The sequence below is a fragment of the Heterodontus francisci genome, chromosome 20 (assembly GCF_036365525.1).
Source record: "Heterodontus francisci isolate sHetFra1 chromosome 20, sHetFra1.hap1, whole genome shotgun sequence".
NCBI classification, from domain to species: domain Eukaryota; kingdom Metazoa; phylum Chordata; class Chondrichthyes; order Heterodontiformes; family Heterodontidae; genus Heterodontus; species Heterodontus francisci.
The window spans coordinates 67,562,318-67,584,317 of record NC_090390.1 but is presented as its reverse complement, the minus strand read 5'-3'; the positions used below and the strand labels follow the sequence as shown (position 1 = coordinate 67,584,317).

The following is a 22,000-nucleotide window of genomic DNA, read 5'->3' as shown; positions in this document are numbered from 1 at the left end:
AAAGCTTGGTTAAAAAGCTAGATTTTAAGGAACATCTCAAAGGAGGAGAGAGAAGTAGAGAAGTGGAGAGATATGGGAGGGAAATCCAAAGCTAAAGATCCTAGATAGCTAAAGAAATGGCCACCATTGGTGGAGCAAAGAAAATCATGAATGCTCAAAAAGCCAGAACTGGAGGAGCACAAAGATCTTGGAGACTTGTAGGGCTATAGGAGATAATGAGAGGCATGAACATGGAGGGATTTGAAAGCAAGGATGAAAATTTTAAAATTGAGGTGCTGCTGGACTGGGATTCAATGTATGCCACTGAGCAAAGGAGTGACAAGTGAACAGGACTCGGTGCGAGTTAGAATATGGGCAGCAGAGATTTGGATGAGCACAAGTTTACGGAGGGTTCAAGGTCGGAAGCTGGTCAAAAGGACATTAGAATATTTGAATCTCAAGGTAACAAAGGCATGGTTGAGGGTTTCTCAGCAGATGAGCTGTGTTAGGGGCAGGGCCGGGCAATGTTACGGAGGTAGAAGTAGGCGGTCTTAGTGATGGCACAAATTTGTGGTCCGAAACTCAGTTCAGGGTCAAAGAGGACGACAAGGTTATGAACAGTCTGGTTGAGCCTCAGACAGTTGTGAGAGAGAGGGATGGAGTCAGTGGCAGGGGAAGAGAGTTTGTAGTGGGGACCAAAAACAATGACTTTTGGCTTCCCAAAATTTAATTGGAGGAAATTTCTGCTCATCCAATTCTGGATATCAACAAGCAGCATGACAAATCAGAGGCAGTGAAGGGGTCAAGAGAGGTGGTGATGAGGTAGGGCTGGTGTCATCAGCTTACATGTGGACCTGATGTGTCTTTGGATGATGTCGCCAAAGGGCAGCATGAAAATAGGAGGGGGCCACGACTTGATCCTTCGGGAGACTCCAGAGAAAATAGTGGGAAGTGGGAAGAGAAACCATTGCAGGTAATTCTCTGGCTTAAAGCCTAGCTCGGGTATAAAATTAAAACCTGACCCGGGCCCGAACCAACAACAGCCGACCCGACAACAGCCAACCCGAACTTGACCTGGGCCTGAGTCCTTTAATTTTTTTAAATGCCCGACCCGACCCGAACCGAACCCGACACATGTAGTCGGGTTTGGTCTGGTAGCCAGGCTTTACTGCAGAGTGCAGAGTCCGGACTGCACATTTCCCGCCTTGACGTCCTGAATGTTCATTTGAAGATCACTTCCCGAAGCAAGGCAGCACTGTCCACGTCAGCCTGACATGACCCGAGCCCAAATACTGGACCCGGAAGAGAGACCCAACCCGACCCGAACGCGACATTTATCGTCGGGTCTGGTCAGGTTCGGGTTGGGTCGCCACACTTTATTCTGGCTATGTCTGGATAGATAGGAATGGAGCCAGACAAGGGCAGTCCCACCTAGCTGGACAACAGAAGAAAGATATTGGAGGACGATAGTATGGTAAACCCATGTCAAAGGCTGCAGACAGGTTGAGGGTAATGAATAGGGATAGTTTATCACAGTCACATAAGATGCAATTTGCGACTATGATAAAGACTGTTTCAGTACTGTGGCAGGGGTGGAAACCGGATTGGAGGGGTTCACACTTGTAGTTACGGGAATGGTGGGCATGGATTTGAGAAGCGACAACAGGTACAAGGATTTTGGAGAGGAAAGGAAAGTTGGAGACGGAGCAGTAATTTGCAAGGACAAGGGTGTGTCTTTTTGAGCAGGGGTGGGTTATGATGGCAGGTTTGAAGGGGAAGGGGACACTAACTGAGGAGAAGGAACCATCAACAATATCAGCTAACATGGGGGCCAGGAAGGGAAGTGGGATGTTATGTAAGTGTCAATTTTATTGCTTGGTTTTTAAAGTATTAAGTCTATGAAGTTGGATGGTCAGCAGTTTAGTGGAAATAGTATCGAGGGAGCAAGAGGACAAGGTAAGCTTGGAGAGGACAAGGGCAGGGGGAAATCAGAGAGAAACTAGAGAGATGTGAGTTCAAGGCGAGAGCAGGGGGGAGCCTTGGAGGAAATTTGGCTTGATGACTTATGGGAAAGGAGGGAAGCGACAGAGGGAGTTGAATGGATGGTCTCAATCTTAGTGACAGAGAAGTCCATGAGCTCCTTCCACTTGTTGGAGGTGAGGATAGAGGGGGAAAAGGATCGGGCTTTAAAAAGACCTTTACCATTTTAAGAAGTGGAGAAGAGAAGCCGGTGTTGTCTTTGCATTAGAAGGCAATCCTGGTGTAGTGAGCAGTTTTGACAGAGAAGAGCAGGGCCCAGTAGTGCTTTATGTGGTCCAGCCAGATATAGCGATAAATGACTAAACCAGCTGTCCATTATGATCATTTAAGTCTGCATCCTTTGGATTTATGGGAAGAGAGATGATCCTATAAGATGACAAGGTCAAGGGGGTGGCCTGACAATAGGTAGGTGAGCTCACATGGAGGGAGAGATTAAGGGATAATAGGAGGGCAGTGAATGAAAGGACATTATACTGACCAACTGCAATGTTACATTTTTTAAGATAACTTTCTAATTCTTCATTGGAGAAAACTACAGCATCTGTAAATTTTAGTATTCACCAAATCCAATTGAAAATACTCTGATTTTAGACTATTTAGCTAAGATTCTCCAATATTTTTGGGTGCATTACACTTTAGACACTCATCTGCACATTATGATGTAAAGTTGGCATATCAGTTATATTATTGACCACACCTCATACTAACTTAGTAACTGAGGTGCTCCATTCTCGTATGGGACTCTGCATTCTCAATATTTAAACCGGATAAAAAGTGCCCCAAAAACTGCTATGCTTCAATGCATGACAGTATCACTGCATCCCAAATAGTTAACAGAAACTGGAGGCAAGTATTTGCTGAATTAGATTTGGTTCAGACTTTTCCAAGTAAAACTGTTAAAAAGTTTACAGCTGACTGGTAAATCAATAATGACAAGCCTAAGTGTCCTTTTTTGATTATGTTTGATATAGTTTTGATTAGTTTTTCTTTTTATGAACAGAATGCAAGTTTGATTGAAGAAAAAAATAATGCTATTCAGCAAGTGAAGGAGTTTCATAGAGGTGAGTCAATATGTTTGATTTGTTGATAACTCTGAGTGCTACAGTAATTACAAAATGCTGGTCAGCATTCTAGAAGTCACAGCCTCTCTCAGATCTAATGTAGGAATGTGTAGAAATATAGCAGGAAATCTGAAATTAGAAACAGAAAATGCTGGAAATGCATACCAGGTCTGTCGTCAAGTTCAGTTACTAAGACAAGCTAGTGTTTCAGCCGTTGAGCCTTCTGCAAGGAACCAAATGACCACCTCAGCTGAGATTTCTATGATTTTATTATCAGAACTGGTACAGAGCAGGAACAGAGCCCATTTATAGAGTTAACTGAAATGAAGAGAAGAGGGAACACTATGTAAAGGTCAAGAGTACAAATTTGCTAATTGTTTTCTCAAGTAATTAGTTACCTCAAAGGTATTGTGTAAAAAAAAAAGGTTAATTGGTTATGTACATACTTGAATCTCTTTCCCCACCCTTACCCCTTTCTGCAATAATCAGTAGTTCAAAGAAAGTTGATTCTACTATACATATATTAATTACAACATATTACAGACTGATTTATATCTCCTCAAAGTTTTGTAGCAGTTCTGCCAAATATCACTGATAATGATGCATTTTGCTGTATATCACCTTGAAAGGTAAGCACAGGATTATTTTAAACAAGGAAAATGGGAAAGGAAAATTGTAAAATATGTAGAAGAAGGATTCTGAAAAGCTTCTGGATGCTGAAGGTTAAAACTAAAGTTCGAGTCAAAATTAGTGGAAAATGAAGATATCATATCATTGTTAATCTGCACAAGGAGGAGAACCCTCCGGTCCCAGTAGACTGCTGAGTTGGTATATTAGGAAGATTAATCCTGCACATCTTCTGGTCGTACACCAAATCCAGTCCAATTGGCAAATGGTGCTATACAATATTATATGATCAAGTCACGTAACATCTAACATGGTGTCTCTTGGGCTTTTTTATATTGGTTTCCGAGACCTGCACATGTGCAAACTCCCCAGCTTCCCACAAACTGTTTAAATAGTGGCAGAAATTTCCCATTCTCTGTTGAAATTGGAAGAGGAAATAAAGATGCCACTCTAGCTCAATAGTGTCATTCAAAGATGGGGGAAGGTGTAAAAATGTATTATTGTGGCACTATAGCAGGGGCTAAACGTAAGACTATCAGTAGGAGTCAGCCATATGGCCCCTTGAGCCTGCTCCACCACTCAATAAGGTCACAGCTGATCTTTGACCCTAATTCCACTTTCCCACTGATCCCCATATCCCTTGATTACCTTAATGTCCAAAAAAAATTCATCTTCGCCTTGAACATACACGAATTAGAAGCAGGAGTAGGCCCCTCGACCCTGCTGTGCCATTCAATAAGTTCATGGCTGAACTGATTACTCCATATTTCCACCTACCCCCGATAACCTTCCACCCACATACTCGATGACTGAGCATCCACAGCTCTCCGGGGTAGAGAATGCCAAAGATTCACAACCCTCTGAGTAAAGAAAGTTCTCATCCCAGTCTTAAATAATCAACCCCCTTATCCTGAGGCTGTGCCCCCATGTTCTAGATTTCCCAGCATGGGGAAACGACCTCCTAGTGTCTACTCTGTCAAGCCCCCTCAGAATCTTGTTTCAATGAGATCACCTCTCATTCTTCTAAACTCCAGGGAGTATAGGCCAAATCTACTCAACTTCTCATCATATGACAACCCTCTCATCCCAGGAACCAACCTAGTGTACCTTCATTGTACTGCCTCCAAAGCAAGTATATCTTTGCTTAGATAAGGAGACCAAAATTGCACACAGTACTCCCAGTGTGGTCTCACCAAAGCCCTGTACAATTGTAGCAAGACATTCTTACTCTTGTACTCCAATCTCTTTGCAATAAAGGCAAACATGCTATTTGCCTTCCAGATTGCTTGTTGTATCTGCATGCTAACTTTCTGTGTTTCTTGTACGAGGACATCCAAATCTCTCTGAATATCAATATTTAAAATGTTTATCGCCATTTAAAAATATTCTGTTTTTCTATTCTTCCCACCAAAGTGAATAACTTCACATTTCCCCACTTCATCTGCCACCTTGCCACTCATTTAACCTGTCTATATCCCTTTTCAGCCTTTATGTCCTTCTCACAGCTTACTATCCCACCTAGCTTTGTATCATCAACAAACTTGGATACATTACAATCTATACCGTAGGTAGAATTTCAGGCCTATGTCTGATTCAAGGTGCATCTAATTTGAAGTTTCTTGATTCCAATATCAGGTGCAAAATGCAGAAAATGTGTCATTTCCCAATAACAGAAGACTTTATATGGCACCTTAAATGTATAAAATCCCAAGGTGCTTCTCAGGTGAAAAAAGGTAGAAGAACACGGAAGAAGAAATAAGGATGCAAGACGAAAAGCTTAATTGAAGAATTTTAAGTAGGTTTTTGAAGGAGAGAGAGGTTAAGAGGGAGAGTGATTTAGGGAGGGAGTTTCAGAGAAAGAGGCTGTGGCACTTGAAGGGTCTGCCACCAATGGTGGGTAAAGCAGGGTGAGGAATTCACAAAATTCTGAGTCAGAACACTGAAGGATGCAGGAGGAGATATAAGGGTGGAAGAGGCTGCAGAAGCAGAGTTAGATTGAGGCTTGGAGGAATTTATAGAGAAGGGCAAAGATTTGCAATCGATAGTGAACCCAAATCCTAAAATTTAAAAGATTAGTGGAAGAACAAAAGAGGGGGAAATTCTCAAGTGGAATACATATAAATTTCGGTTTAAATGACTCGTTTCAATATGTTTTGGAGAATCCGCTGCAACAGGAAAGTACTAAGGAAATTGTGAAAGATTGAAAATGAGAAGGATAAACTAGTATTGCTCAAGTCACCATTGTTTACCAAAGCTGCAAACCTGAGCCTAAAATTAACATCTGTCCATTTGTAAATAAGAACATAACACTAGCAGCAATGATATGTAGACATAGTCTAAGGGGATTCCTGTTTATCTATTGCACCCTGGCTTGGTCATTTCATTGTTTAGCAACTAAGATAATTGGGAAAAGACCCGATAGGAGACATTTTTTTTTAGGTAGTGACTTGTCATGATCTGGAATGTGCGACCTGAAAAGGAGGTGGAAGCAGATTTGAATTGAATATATATTTGAAAAGGGAATATTTGTAGAGCTATGGGAAAAAGAACAGAGGAGTGGGACTAACTATCAACATCCTAGGGGCTACCATTGACCAGAAACTGAACTGGAGTAGCCATATCACAGAATCACAGAATAATACAGTGCAGAAGAGGCCCTTCGACCCATCGAGTCTGCGCTGATGCATTAAAGACACCTGGCCTGTCTACCTAATCCCATTTGCTAGCACTTGGCCCATAGCCTTGAATGTTATGACGTGCCAAGTGCTCATCCAGGTACTTTTTAAAGGAATTGAGGCAAAATGCCTCTACCACCCTCCCAGGCAGTGCATTCCAGACCATCACCACCCTCTGGGTAAAAAAGTTCTTCCTCAAATCCCCCTTAAACCTCCTGCCCCTCACCTTAAACCTGTGTCCCCTCGTAACTGACCCTTCAACTAAGGAGAACAGCTGCTCCCTATCCACCCTGTCCATGTCCCTCATAATCCTGTACACCTCGATCAGGTCACCCCTCAGTCTTCTCTGCTCCAGCGAAAACAACCCAAGCCTATCCAACCTCTCTTCATAGCTTAAATGTTCCATCCCAGGCAACATCCTGGTGAATCGCCTCTGCAATCACATCCTTCCTATAATGTGGCAACCAGAATTGCACACAGTACTTCAGCTGTGGCCTTACCAAAGTTCTATACAACTCCAACATGACCTCCCTGCTTTTGTCATCTATGTCTCGATTGATAAGGGCAAGTGTCCCATATGCCTTTTTCACCACCCTATTAACCTGCCCTTCTGCCTTCAGAGCTCTATGGACAAATACGCCAAGGTCCCTTTGTTCCTCGGAACTTCCCAGTGTCAGGCCATTCATTGAATACTTCCGTGTCACATTACTCCTTCCAAAGTATATCACCTCACACTTTTCAGGGTTAAATTCCATCTGCCACTTTTCTGCCTATTTGACCATCCCGTCTATATCTTCCTGTAACCCAAGACACTCAACCTCACTGTTAACCACTCCGCCAATCTTTGTGTCATCCGCGATCTTACTGATCCTACCCCCCACATAGTCATCTATGTCGTTTATATAAATGACAAACATTGGGGACCCAGCACAGATCCCTGTGGTACGCCACTGGACACTGGCTTCCAGTCACTAAAACAGCCGTCTGTCATCACTCTCTGTCTACTACAGCTAAGCCAATTTTGAATCCACCTTATCAAGTTTCCCTGTATCCCATGTGTATTTGCTTTCTTGATAAGTCTCCCATGTGGGACCTTGTGAAAGGCTTTGCTGAAATCCATGTAAACTACATCAACTGCACTACCCTCATCTACACACCTAATCACATGCTCAAAAAATTTAATCAAATTTGTTAGGCATGACCTCCCTCTGACAAAGCCATGCTGACTACTCCTAATTAAATTTTGCCTCTCCAAGTGGAGATTTATTTTTTATTTTTTTATTTTATTTAGAGATATAGCGCTGAAACAGGCCCTTCAGCCCACCGAATCTGAGCCGACCAACAACCACCCATTTATACTAATCCTACATTAACCCCATATTCCCTACCACATCCCCACCATTATCCAACCACCTACCTACACTAGGGGCAATTTACAATGGCCAATTTACCTATCAACCTGCAAGTCTTTGGCTGTGGGAGGAAACCAGAGCACCCGGCGGAAACCCACGCGGTCACAGGGAGAACTTGCAAACTCCACACAGGCAGTACCCAGAACTGAACCCAGGTCACTGGAGCTGTGAGGCTGCGGTGCGAACCATTGCGCCACTGTGCCGCCCCAGATAGATTCTCTCCTTCAGAATTTTCTCCAATAGTTTCCCTACCACTGACGTGAGACTCACTGGTCTGTAGTTCCCTGGCTTACCTCTACAACCTTTCTTAAATAGTGGGACCACATTAGCTGTTCTCCAGTCCTCTGGCACCTTCCCCCGTGGCCAGAGAGGAATTAAAAATTTGGGTCAGAGCCCCTGCAGTCTCCACCCTCGCCTCCCACAGCATCCTGGGACACAAATCGTCCGGACCTGGAGATTTGTCCACTTTTAAGCCTGCCAAAACCTTCAATACATTGTCACTCCCTATGACAATTTGCTCAAGAACCTCACAGTCTCTGAGTTCCATATCTACATCCTCATTCTCTTGGGTGAAGATAGATGTGAAATATTTGTCCAACACCCTACCAATGTCCTCTGACTGCACCCACAGATTTCCCCCTTGGTCCCTAATGGGTCCTACTCTTTCCCTGGTTATCCTCTTCCCATTGATATACTTATAGAATATCTTGGGATTTTCCCTACTTTTACCAGCTAGAGCTTTCTCATATCCCCCCTTTGCTCTCCTAATTGCTTTCTTAAGCTCCATCCTACACTTTCTGTACTCCACTAATGTTTCCGTTGATTTGCTCTCCTTGTATTTGCTAAAAGCCTCTCTTTTCCTTCTCGCCGTACCCTGAATGTTTCTGGTCATCCATGGTTCTCTGGGCTTGTTGCTCCTACCTATTACCCTAGAGGGAACATGGTGGGCCTGTACCCTCCCCGTTTCCTTTTTGAATGCCCCCCACTGCTCTTCTGTAGATTTCCTGACAAGTAACTCTTTCCAGTCTACCTTGGCCAGATCCTGCCTTATTTTATTAAAATTCGCTCTCCCCCAATCCAAAACCTTTTTTTGCAACTTGTCTATTTCTTTCTCCATAACAAGCTTAAATTGTACCATGTTATGGACGCTATCACCAAAATGTTCCCCCACCAACACATCAACCACCTGTCTGGCTTCATTCGCCAGAATTAGGTCCAGCACTGCACCCTCCCTTGTTGGATCCTCTACATATTGAGCTAAAAAGTTCTCCTGTATACATTTTAAAAACTCCACTCCATCTAAGATGACTATCCCAATTAATGTTGGGAAAGTTGAAATCACCTAATATAATTACCCTATTATTATTTTTACACACCTCTGCAAATTGCGCACATATTTGCTCCTCAATTTCCCGCTGACTATCTGAGGGTCTATAATAAACACCTAGCAATGTTGCTGTCCCTTTTTTATTCCTAATCTCTACCCATAAAGCTTCATTTGATGCCTCCTCCAAGATATCATCTCTCCTTACTGCAGTAACTGACTCCTTAACTAATATTGCAATGCCCCTCCTCTTTTACCCCCTCCTCTGTCTCGCCTAAAGATTCTAGGTCCCGGGATATTGAGCTGCCAATCTTGCCCCTCCCTCAACCATGTCTCCGTGATGGCTACTATATCACAATTCCACGTGTCAATCCTTGTCCTTAACTCATCCGTTTTACCTGTAATACTCCTGGCATTAAAGTGAGGCCATCCATCCTGGTCTTCCTCCCTTGAAACTTACTTCTGCTGTATTCCCTCTGACTTGTTTGCTTTCCTGTGCTTAGCTGTGTCCCTATTCTGCTAGGAGTCTGCATCCCATCCCCCTGCCAAATTAGTTTAAACTCCTCCCAACAGCACTAGCAAACCCGCCAGAAAGGATGTTAGTCCCCCTCTGGTTCAGATGTAGACCGTCCCGCTTGTACAGGTCCCACCTTCCCCAGAAACGGTCCCAGTGGTCCAGGAATCTAAAACCCTCCCTCCTGCACCAACTGTTAAGCCATGCATTCATCTGTGCTATTCTCCTATTTCTATACTCACTAGCACGTGGCACTGGGAGTAATCCAGAGATTACAACCCGAGAGGTCCTGCGTTTTAGTCTACTGCCTAAATTCTTGATGCAAAACCTCATCCCTCTTTCTACCTATGTCATTGGTACCAACATGTACCATGACCTCTGCCTTATCACCCTCCCCCTTCAGGATGCCCTGCAGCCGTTCAGTGACATCCAGGGAGGCAACACGCCATTCTGGAGTCACGTTGACGGCTACAGTAGCGCCTATTTGTTCCCTTGACTATAGAATCCCCTATTACTATTGCTCTTCCTCTCTTTCCCCCTTCCTGTGCAGACAGGCTGCTTGTAGTGCCAGAAGTTTGGCTCTGTCCGCACTCCCTGGAGGAACCAGCCTCATCGGCCTCCAAAATGGAATACCGATTTGCAAGCGGGACTCCAGGGGACTCCTGAACTACCTGCCTGTTTTTCTTGGACTGCCTGGTGGTCACTCATTCCCTTCCTTCCTCAAGTCCCTTCAGCTGCAGTGTGACCACCTCGCTAAACGTGCTATCCACGAGGTTCTCAGACTCGCGGATGCTCCACAGTGTTCCCAGCCGCCGTTCCAGCTCTGAAACCTGAGCTTCCAGGAGCTGCAGCTGGACACACTTTCTGCACACATGCTGGTCCTGGGGTCTGGGAATGTTCCCAGATTCCCACATGCAGCAAGAGGAGCAAACCACGGCTTTAAGCTCTCCTGCCATGACTAAACCCTTTAAATTTAAAACTTTAGAAGACTATTATAATAAAAAAATAAATCAACTAAGTCTTGCTAAAACAAAGACTTACAATTCAATCCAGTTTGAAAAATACCCACCAGGCTTTACTCACCAGTCAGTTGTGCTCTTTGGAAACTCTCGGCTCCCCTCACGCTCTTTGAAGACAGATAGGAAATGAAAGGAGCTCCTCGCTCCCTCCTCACCGAACTCCTTCAGTCACATAAATAAATATAAATACCGTGGCTACAAGAGTAGGTCAGAGGCTCGGAATCCTGTGGCGAGTAACTCACCACCTGACTCCCCAAAGCCTATCCACCATCTACAAAGCACAAGTCAGGAGTGTGATGGAATACTCTCCACTTGCTTGGATGGGTGCAGCTCCAACACTCAAGAAGCTCGACACCATCCAGGACAAAGCAGCCCACTTGATTGGCACCCCATCCACAAACATTCACTCCCTCCGCCATTGACGCACAGTGGCAGCGGTGTGTACCATCTACAAGATGCACTACAGCAATGCACCAAGGCTCCTTAGACAGCACCTTCCAAACCCGCGACCTCTACCAACTAGAAGGACAAGGGCAGCAAATGCATGGGAACACCACCACCTGCAAGTTCCCCTCCAAGTCACACACCATCCTGACTTGGAACTATTTCGCTGTTCCTTCACTGTCGCTGGGTCAAAATCCTGGAACTCCCTTCCTAACAGCACTGTGGGTATACCTACACCAAATGGACTGCAGCGGTTCAAGAAGGCAGCTCACCACCACCTTCTCAAGGGCAATTAGGGATGGGCAACAAATGCTGGCCTGGCCAGTGACACGCACATCCCATGAACGAATTTAAAAAAAAATTGGATGCCTCTTTCAAAGAGCCAGCAGAGACATGATGGGTTGAGTGGCCCTGCTCTATGCTGTATGATTCTACCTTTCAAACTGAAATGAAAGTTACGCAGAGATCTACAGACGAGGCCTTGAAATAGAATGATTTATTTTAAAAAAACATTGCCCTAAAAACAGTAACAAAGAATTGTGAAGTACTCACAAATCCCAGTATTTAGTGTTATTTCAGCATTAAAGTTTGCATTTAAGCACAAGCATCTGAGTCATATTCTGAGTTTTTAAAGCAATACCTAAAGCAAATGTAGCTTATTTCTGTCCTTTCTGATATCTGTATTTGCTAGATCATTAATCCTTTCACCAAATCATTGTGCATACTTCATTTTCTGCTTGGTAACTCGTCCTTTGAAGTAAGATTAAGTTTTTGAATTTATTTAATTATATAGCAGAATTATTTTTAAAATTTCAGTAGATTAACTATCCTTGGAATTAAAGCAAATGCATTTGACCTGGTAGCACTTCTGTTTTATCCAGCCATATATTTTGTATATGTTCCACTGGTTTAGCTTTTCCTTAATATGAGGGATTGGATACTGGGAACATTTTGCATGTCACTGGATTGTTTCCAGAATGAAGATTGGATAGTTTGAATATAATCCACATAACCAATGCAGTTAGCACAAAGTACTTGCTAAGGTAAAGACATTAGCAGAAACTCAGGGCAAGAATATTACTGGACTGCATCTTTTTCAAATAAATATATATATTTCAAATTCATATAACAATTCTCAAAGCAAGACCATAACAATGCAAACTTAAGTAGAGTTGAATGTGGTCTTGATAATATTTTGTTCAGCCTTCTGCTTGGGGTTACACAGGTCAATGGATTAAAGTTGATGTAAGCAGAAATCAGAAGTACAGCATTAAGAAATGACCTTGGTCTATAATTAAGCTCGAAATGAAAAAAAAAAAATCGACATTGGTCAAATTCCAACTCTGAATTCCAGCTGTTTTATAGTTCTAAATTATCTTGGGGTCTCTTCAGTTTTTATTTGTATTTGGGCATGAACACATATGCAGCTCCTGTTTACTGAGGCCAGTTAGTATGTGAAGCAGCTGCATTCTATACCCAATTACATGATTTCATAGATCTCTGAAAATTGGTTCTATTCACAGTCGGCAATAGAAAACCTCAACACAATCATTTCTTTTCATTTGACGGTGGCAAGGTTGATGACAACATGACCATTGTGTTATAATGATAAGACCACCAAGGCATTTGTACTTTTCATCAAGGCGTTTCACAGAGTAGATACAATTTAATTCACCACACTGTCAGCAATGCTCACATTTGTCTGATACCATTCTGCTGCCCGTCTCCACAGTTATAATCACTGTCCTAAGAGAAATGCTGTTAAATGATCTCCAGCAGTCAGAGAAACTCTCAATTAAGCCTGCCACTTTCAATGTGTCAGATTGTCTTATGCACTTGTACAATTTCGGTTCCAATCCTGTTTATTTACAATGCCTACCAGTAATTATACTTAACATGTCATTAACTGAGAAGGGGGCCCTGCCAAGGAGACTGCCAGAAACTGTAAAGGTTTCAGGGGGAGTTACTGGAAGTCAGCACCATCAGAGGCTTTTAGTCTCTGATGGGATGCTGTGTTAGTGATTATAATGCAAGTATCACGCTCATCAAGTCATAATTAGATGCCACTCAGATGTGCCACTTGTAATAACAGTGTTGATTCATGTTTTCTCTGTGACAGCATCTGCTAATTAGTTAAGTGGATTCAGTTGGCTTGTATTTGCTGCAGTTTATGATTACCTCAGAAAATGTCAAGGTTACAGATGCTTTCCAGTCACTTTTTTGCTGTGGAAACTTTTCTTTTAATATACTTTGTATTGGGTGATGTAGAGTTTTTTTTTAAGTTAATTGTTTTAACTTGATGTCTTCTGTGAGCAAAATGATCACTGGTGAATGCTTCTTTATTGCAGTTTCACAAATGGTGATTGAGGAAGTCAGTACAATACAAAACCACCTTGATATTGAGAAAAATTGCCGTGAAAGTGCAGAAGTGTTTGCTTCAAAGGTATATTATATATTGTACAGTACCTTACACTACCTTCTCTTCCAGGATCTCAAAATGTAAAACTCCATACCTCCTTCAGACTTCCTTTTGCAATCTTCAGATTTCTAAGAACCAAGCTAAGTGTTATTTAGCCACAACTTACTGGCTCTCTGTTTATCTTCATCAACTTTTGTGGTGCCATTGCATTTTTGGGTCTTGGGGCTTCATCTAAGTTGCTCAATTAAAAAATACTGATAAATTTTGCTCTATCCCTTAAGTACTAGTTCTCCCTCTTCAAACAAGAAAACTTAGAAGTCATGGAATCCTATACTGAGTATGTATATTGATGTAGTGGGAGCTTTTGAAAGTGATTTAATCATTCAGTTCACAGAATTAGCTTAGAAATTGTGATGTTTCCTTTAATTAACTCCAATTTGATTTGAATGTGAACTTCAAATTTCCTAAAATAAAGTCTTTAATTATTAAGTGCACTTGGATTGTACTAAATATCTTAAATTGGATAATGCAAATGTATTTTCACAGGAGTTGCCTCATCTAGCTTTTTATTTTATTGTTTCTACTAATATCTGAAATTTGAAATTTTCAGTGTTGGCAGGTCCAGTGAAATTGTTGTTTCCTGGACAGCTCATGCACTGTTATGTTTAACACTCGTATTGCTGCAAAAAAGCAACTGAACTAGCAGGAGTAGCATTATTGCAATAGTAATTAACTGCTGAAAGATAATTTTAACGAGAAGAATAAAAATAATTAAATACTTGGCTTGTGCTCACCATGTGGTCCTTTTTTATTTTACTGTGTCCTCTCCTCTCTTTCATGAAGATGATTATTTTTAATTACCCTTTTCTGATTATTGTAACCTATTTTACTTTATTGCAACCCTTTTCACTCCCTAATTTTATAAAGTTTAAAGTGGTTTACTTGCCTTGTTTCTTGAAGAACACACTGTCCATTTTTAGATGGAGGCAACTTTTGGAAACACTAGCAGATCTCCACTATATTCTTCACAGTGATTCAGAGGTTATTTGTTATGGAGAAGATATTGAGGAGACATCCATATCTCCAGTGAGAATATTTTGATAGTTTGTAGAAGATCTTCCCAAAGATGGTGAAGTATGTGTTTTTGAATGGGTCCTGCAAAATACATAATTCATAATTTCCTTCCAATTGTAGGTAGATAAATGAAAAATACTGCAGTCACAATTAATGTTCATGTAATGGGAGGGAGAAGCTCATTGCTTTTATTACCCATCTGCTTCGGGTGTGGCTTTTTAAATTGAAGGTCGAGAAATCGAAAAAAAGACTACCCCTTATTGCACCAATGTGACAATTTTGCTGTTTAACACATCAGCCATCCTATAACCTCTCTGAGTGAGATTGCTAATTAATGACAAGTGAGGAGTAGTTTAGCGCTGTATACCCGTGCCCAGTAGGAACTGAATTGAGGCAGACCAGCTCATTTCACAAAGGACCCATACTTCCAGCAGACAGAAGAGACTGTCGCCTCATTGGTCTGAGTTGAATTTAAATGCAGATTCAGAGGTGAAAGGCTCTGCAAATGAGGTGAGAGTGACTGCCCTTGACATCAAGGCAGCATTTGACCAAGTATGGCATCAAGGAGCCCTAGCAAAACTGAGGTCAATGGTAATCAGGGGGGAAACCCTCCGCTGGCTGGAGTCATACCTAGCGCAAAGGAAGATGGTTGTGGTTGTTGGAGGTCAATCATCTGAGCTCCAGGACATCACTGCAGGAGTTCCTCAGGGTAGTGTCCTCGGCCCAACCGTCTTCAGCTGCTTCATCAATGATCTACCTTCAATCATAAGGTCAGAAGTGGGGATGTTCGCTGATGATTGCACAATGTTCAGCACCATTAGTGACTCCTCAGATACTGAAGCAGTCCGTGTAGAAATGCAGCAAGACCTGGACAATATCCAGGCTTGGGCTGATAAGTGGCAAGTAACATTCGCGCCACACAAGTGCCAGGCAATGACCATCTCCAACAAGAGAGAATCTAACCGTCTCCCCTTGACATTCAACGGCATTACCATAACTGAATCCCCACTATCAACATCCTAGGGGCCACCATTGACCAGAAACTGAACTGGAATAGCCACATAAATACCATGGCTACAAGAGCAGGTCGGAGGCTGGGAATCCTGAGGCGAGTAACTCACCTCCTGACTCCCCAAAGCCTGTCCACCATCTACAAGGCACAAGTCAGGAGTGTGATGGAATACTCTCCACTTGCTTGGATGGGTGCTGCTCCAACAACACTCAAGAAGCTCGACACCATCCAGGACAAAGCAGCCCGCTTGATTGGCACCCCATCTACAAACATTCACTCCCTCCGCCACTGACGCACAGTGGCAGCAGTATATACCATCTACAAGATGCACTGCAGCAATGCACCAAGGCTCCTTAAACAGCACCTTCCAAACCCGCGACCTCTACCAACTAGAAGGTCAAGGGCAGCAAATGCATGGGAACACCACCACCTGCAAGTTCCCCTCCAAGTCACACACCATCCTGATTTGGAACTATATCGCCGTTCCTTCACTGTCGCTGGGTCAAAATCCTGGAACTCCTTTCCTAACAGCACTGTGGGTGTACCTACCCCAAATGGACTGCAGCGGTTCAAGAAGGCAGCTCACCACCACCTTCTCAAGGGCAATTAGGGATGGGCAATAAATGCTGGCCTGGCCAGCGATGCCCATATCCCCTGAATGAATAAAAAATAAATAACAGTACAGCCCTTACAAAAGTTATTGAATTACAACAACCATTGTTCATAACATTAATAAAAGAGGTGCAGCCGGTGTAATCATTATAAAATAGGAAGATCTGTTTTAGGTCAATTCTCATTCATTAGGTTTTCTGTTTGGTGGTATCTGTGTTTGGCAATCTTGCTGCACTTGCTGACCAGGTTCAATGACATCAGTTAGTATATACCATACATATTCTGCTTTCAGCTATCTCCAGAAAAGAGTTCATCCTATACATTATTCTGATGTTTTGTACAAAAACAGAAACCACTGCTTACTACCGGCTTCAGGGAATAGGGAGGACTATTTCATTTTCAGTAATTTTCCATTGGTGGGGGCAGGGATTATAAACTGCAATTTAGTGCAGGCCGAGTAAGTGGCCAATTGTTGTCGATCATACAAAATATTTAAGATGTTATAAACACAGGTGCATGCTTGGAGCTGCGGGCTGCTGGCTTTTGTCTCTTCAGCCAACCGTGATGGATCTGAAAACATGCATAGAATCATAGCAACAAAAACAAGAAATGCTGGATTCACTCAGCAGGTCTGGCAGCATCTGTGGAAAGAGAAGCAGAGTTAACGTTTCGGGTCAGTGACCCTTCTTCATAGAATCATAGAATTTGCTGGACGAGAAAAGACCATGGACCATCTAGTTCACCTTCTACCATCCTGGTAGTTGCATGATTAAAACATAGGATCATAGGAACAGGAGTAGGCCATTCAGCTCCTCAAGCCTGTTCCATCATTTAGTGAGGTCATGGCTGATCTCTATCCTAATTCCATCCAACAGCCTGGGTTCCATATCCCTTAATATACTTGACTGGCAAAAATCTTGATCTCAAGATTTAAAATTATTAATTGAGCCAGCATCTTCTGCTTGTAAGAGAGAGTTCTACACTTATTTCACCCTTTGTGTGAAGAATTGTTTCTTAACTTCCAGAAGGAAGCGCAAACTGGGGAAGGTGGGTTGAGAGAGAGAAATACAAACTGGGGCGGTGGGGGGGGGGGGGGGGGGGGGCGGTGCGGGGAGGAGAGAGAAAGAGAGAAATTTTGGCAGAAAGGATAGGGTAAGGCAATATAGACTTAATGGCACAGTTCTAAAGAGCATGCAAGAATAGAGAGACCTGGGGAGTGAATGTGCATCGATCTTTGAAGGTGGCAGGACAATATTGAGAGAGTGGTTAGCAAAGCATATGGGATCTTGGGCTTCATAAATAGAGATATTGAGTACAAAAGCAGGGAAGTTATGCTGAACCTTTATAAAGCTCTGGTTAGGCCCCAACTGGAGTACTGCGTCCAGTTCTGGTCACCACACTATAGAAAGGATGGGAGGATCCTTGAGAAGGTGCAGAGGAGATTTACCAGAATGGTTCCAGGAATGGATGATTTTAGTTACAAGGTTAGGTTGGAAAAGCTGGAGTTGTTCTCCCTGGAGCAGAGGAGATGGAGGGGAGATTTGATAGATGTGTACAAGATTATGACAGGATTAGGTAAGTTAGACAAGGAAAAACTGTTCCTGTACCATCAATTAATGGGACTAGGGAACACAGATTGAAGGTTTTAGGCAAGAGATGCTGGGGAAATGTGAGGAAGAATTTTTTTTAAGCAGTGACTGGTAATGACCTGGAACTCGTTGTCTACGAGGGTGGTGGAAGTGAAGACAATGATTTCAAAAGGAAATTGGATGGGCACTTGAAGGAAATATACTTGCATGGCTACGAGGATTGGGCTGACTGGATGGCTCTGCAGAGAGCTGGCATGGACTCGATGGGCTGAATGGCCTCCTTCTATGCTGTAAATGGCAATGACTCTACTGAATACTAAATACAAACTGGGGAGGGAGGGACAGAGAAACAAACTCAAGGAAGAGAGAGTTCATGTCAGTCTGTGATGTGTGTTGTATGGTGTGTTTTATTACACGAGTTGGGCAGCTTTGCTTCTCCCTGAGTGCTGAGCCTCACCTCCTTAAACCTATGCTTCACTACTTCCAAGGCTAAGAAATCCTTTATAAGGTGCAATGCCCAGAACTGTACATCCTCCTGTAGATGTGGTCTTACCAGGGCATTGGATAACTGTAAGAAATTTCCTCCCCTTTATGTTCTTGCCCTCTATCTCTAAAAGCTAACATTCGATCAGCCTTTTTGATTTTTCTTTTGTATCCGGCCACTACATTTTAGTGATCTTTGGACCGCCACTAGACCTTGTTTTTCACTATTTAAAAAAAATACTCTTTTTTTTATATGGTCCAAAATAGATGCCATCACATTTCCATGCATTGAAATCCATCTACCACAGGTTTGCGTGCTCACTTATGCTTTTTATGCTCCCATCTATACTCAAAACAATCTTCGCGGCATTGGCAAACTTGGATATCTGTCTCTATATTGTGTTATGTAAGTCATAATAAATACAATGAATGTCTGAGGCTCCAGCACACACCCTTCTGAGACACCACTAGTCACATACTTCCAATTTGAGTACACACCCATTATCCCTACTTTCTCTGTCTTCTACCCCGAACCAATCTCCAAGCCAGGTCAATAATTTGCCTTCAATTTCATCAGCTAATAGTCTCTTGTGTGGAACTTTATCAAATGCCTTCTAGAAGTCCATATAAACTACATCCATAAACATTCCCCCATCTACTATTTTAGTTACTCCTTCAAAAAATTAATTTGGTTCACGGGACATGATATGCCCTTTACAGATCCATTTTGGCTCTCTCTAATTGGCTCAAATTTCTCAAAGTGCTCAGATGCTAGGTCCATAATTATAGATCTCAATATTTTCCCCACAAGTGTTATACAATGGAAGTTTAACTAATCAAAGCAAACAATCTCTATCAATTAATCTACAACAGACCCAGACATGAGATGAGGAAATCCCTACTTTGTGAGCAACTTGGGGAACCATAGGTCCAAAGTCATTTGTTCCTCCCAAGCATGCTGCACTTATTAGTCATGTCTCAAATTGCTCATGCACAATATACAAAAATAGTATTTTCTGAAAGAAATCTGCTTTGCATTTGATCTAATCAGTGCTATCTGCTTCCAGTTTCTGCTGAAACTGTTCCATAGATCTACCACTTGCTCATTGAAATAATGTTACTGCAGAGTTGTTTTGAATTTACTCCTGCCTCCCCCTTCAAAAGAAAACCATGTCCTCTGGTTATACAGGTTGTCCTGGTTCTGGACAAAATGAAACAGCTTGCCATGGGCTACATTATCTAGTTGGAGAGTTAGGGGAGGCAGTGGAGTAGTGGTAATATCACTACACTAGTAACCCAGAGCACTCTGGGTTCATGGGTTTGAATCCCACCACGGCAGATGGTAGAATTTGAATTCAATTAATAAAAATCTGGAATTAAAAAGCTAGTCTAGTGGTGATCATGAAACCATTGTCGATTGTTGAAAATTTCCATCTGGTTCGCTAATGCCCTTTAGGGAAGGAAATCTGCCATCCTTATCTGGTCTGGCCTACGTGTGACTCCAGACCCACAGCAATGTGGTTGACTCTTAGTACCCTCAGAAATGGCAAGTCACTCAGTTGTACAAAGTCTAAGAAAAGGAACGAAATTGGACAGACCACCTGATATCGACCTAGGCACCGGAAAGGACAATGTCAAACCCAACCCTGTCGACCCTGCAAAGTCCTCCTTACTGACATCTGGGGCTTGTGCCAAAATTGGGAGAGCTGTCCCACAGACTAGTCAGGCAACAGCCTGCCACAGTCAAAAGAAATCATACCTTGCAGACAATGTCCCAGACACCACTATCACCATCACACCGGCAGGACAGACCCACCAGATATGGCGGCACAGTGGTATGTAGTCGGGAGGGAGTTCCCGTCGGAGTCTTCAACATTGATTCTGGACCCCATGAAGTCTCATGGCACCAGGTCAAACATGGACAAGGAAACCTCCTGCTGATTACCACCTACCGCTCCCCTTGGTTGATGAATCAGTGCTTCTCCATGTTGAACGTCAATTGAAAGAAGCACTGAGGGTAGCAAGGGCACAAAATGTACTCTGGGTGGTGGACTTAAATGTCCATCACCGAGAGTGGCTCAGTAGCACCATTACTGGCTGAGCCCTAAAGGACATAGTTGCTAGACATGGGTCTGCAACAGTTGATGAGGGAACGAACAAAAGGAAAAAACCGACTTGACCTCATCCTCACCAATCTACCTGTCACAGATGCATCTGTCCATGACAATATTGGTAGGCGTGACCACCGCACAGTCCTTGTGGAGACGAAGTCCTGTCTTCACACTGAGGGTACCCACCATTGTGTTGTGTGGCACTACCACTGTGCTAAATGGGATAGATTTTGAACAGAACTGGAAACTCAAAACTGGGCATCCATGAGGCACTATGGGCCATCAACAGCAGCATAATTGTATTCAACCACAATCTGTAACCTCATGGCTCGGCATATCCCCCACTCTACCATTACTATCAAGCTAGGGGACCAAACCTGGTTCAATGAAGAGTGCAGAAGAGCATGCCAGGAGCAGCACCAGGCATACCTCAAAATGGGGTGTCAGCCTGGTGAAGCTACAACACAGGACACTGACATCTACTCTGCAATGTGGAAAATTGCCCAGATATGTCCAGTGCACAAAAAGCAGGACAAATCCGACTCGGCCAATTACTGCCCTATCAGTCTTCTCTCAATCGTCAGTATAGCGATTGATGGAAGGTGTCATTGACCGTGCTATCAAGCTGCACTTGCTCAGCAATTACCTGGTCACTGACACTCAGTTTGGGTTCCGTCAGGGACACTCAGCTCCTGACCTCATTACGGCATTGGTCCAAACATGGACAAAAGAGCTGAACTCAAGAGGTGAGGTGAGAGTGACTGCCTTTGACATCAAGACAGCATTTAACCGAGTATGGCATCGAGGAGTCCGAACAAAACTGGAGTCAATGGGAATCAGGGAAAACTCTCCGCTGGTTGGAGTCATACCTAGCACAAAGGAAGATGGTTGGTTGTTGGAGGTCAATCATCTCAGTTCCAGGACATTACTGCAGGGATTCCTCAGGGAACTTAGGCCCATCTTCAGCTGCTTCATCAATGACCTTCCCTCCATCATAAGGTCAGAAGTGGGGATGTTTGCTGACGATTACACAATGTTCAGTAACATTCACGACTCCTCAGATACTGAAGCAGCCCATGTCCAGATGAGGCAACCTGGACAACATCCAGGCTTAGGCTAAAAAATGGCAAGTAACATTCATACCAGGCAATGACCATCTCAAATAGGAGAAGCTAACCATCTCCCCTAGACGTTCAATGGCATTACCATCTCTGAATCCCCCATTATCAACATCCTGGGGGGTCACCATTGACCAGAAACTGAACTGGACCAGCCGCATAAATGCTGTGCCTACAAGAGCAGGTCAGAGGCTGGGAATTTTGCAGCGAGTAACTCACCTCCTGGCTCCTCAATGCCTGACCACCATCTACAAGGCAGAAGTCAGGAGTGTGATGGAATACTCTCCATTTGCTTGGATGGGTGCAGCTGACGAGCAACCAGAATAATTAAGGAGATAATGGGATTAGAGTATGAGGAGTGATGATGTGAATTGGATATGTTCTCACTGGAAAACCCGAGAGCTGATATCATTGATGTTTTTAAGAATTTAAAGGGACTTTTTTTTTCATTCAGGGGATGTTGGTGTCACTGGCTATGCCAGCATTT

At 43.1% G+C, this 22,000-nt stretch overlaps 1 protein-coding gene across 2 annotated transcripts in view; it reads left to right on the top strand.

Moving 5' to 3' along the window:
* The window catches only part of shtn1 (shootin 1), a 143,703-nt gene that overhangs the window by 12,797 nt on the left and 108,906 nt on the right, over nucleotides 1–22,000 (top strand). For both annotated transcript variants that reach the window (XR_010977067.1, XM_068052978.1), the window contains exons 3-4: nucleotides 3,020–3,080; nucleotides 13,444–13,538. Coding sequence is in view for 1 of the 2 variants with exons in the window: in XM_068052978.1 (XP_067909079.1) it covers nucleotides 3,020–3,080; nucleotides 13,444–13,538 (156 nt within the window). In the remaining variant the exon portion in view is untranslated. The remainder of the gene's footprint in view (nucleotides 1–3,019; nucleotides 3,081–13,443; nucleotides 13,539–22,000) is intronic.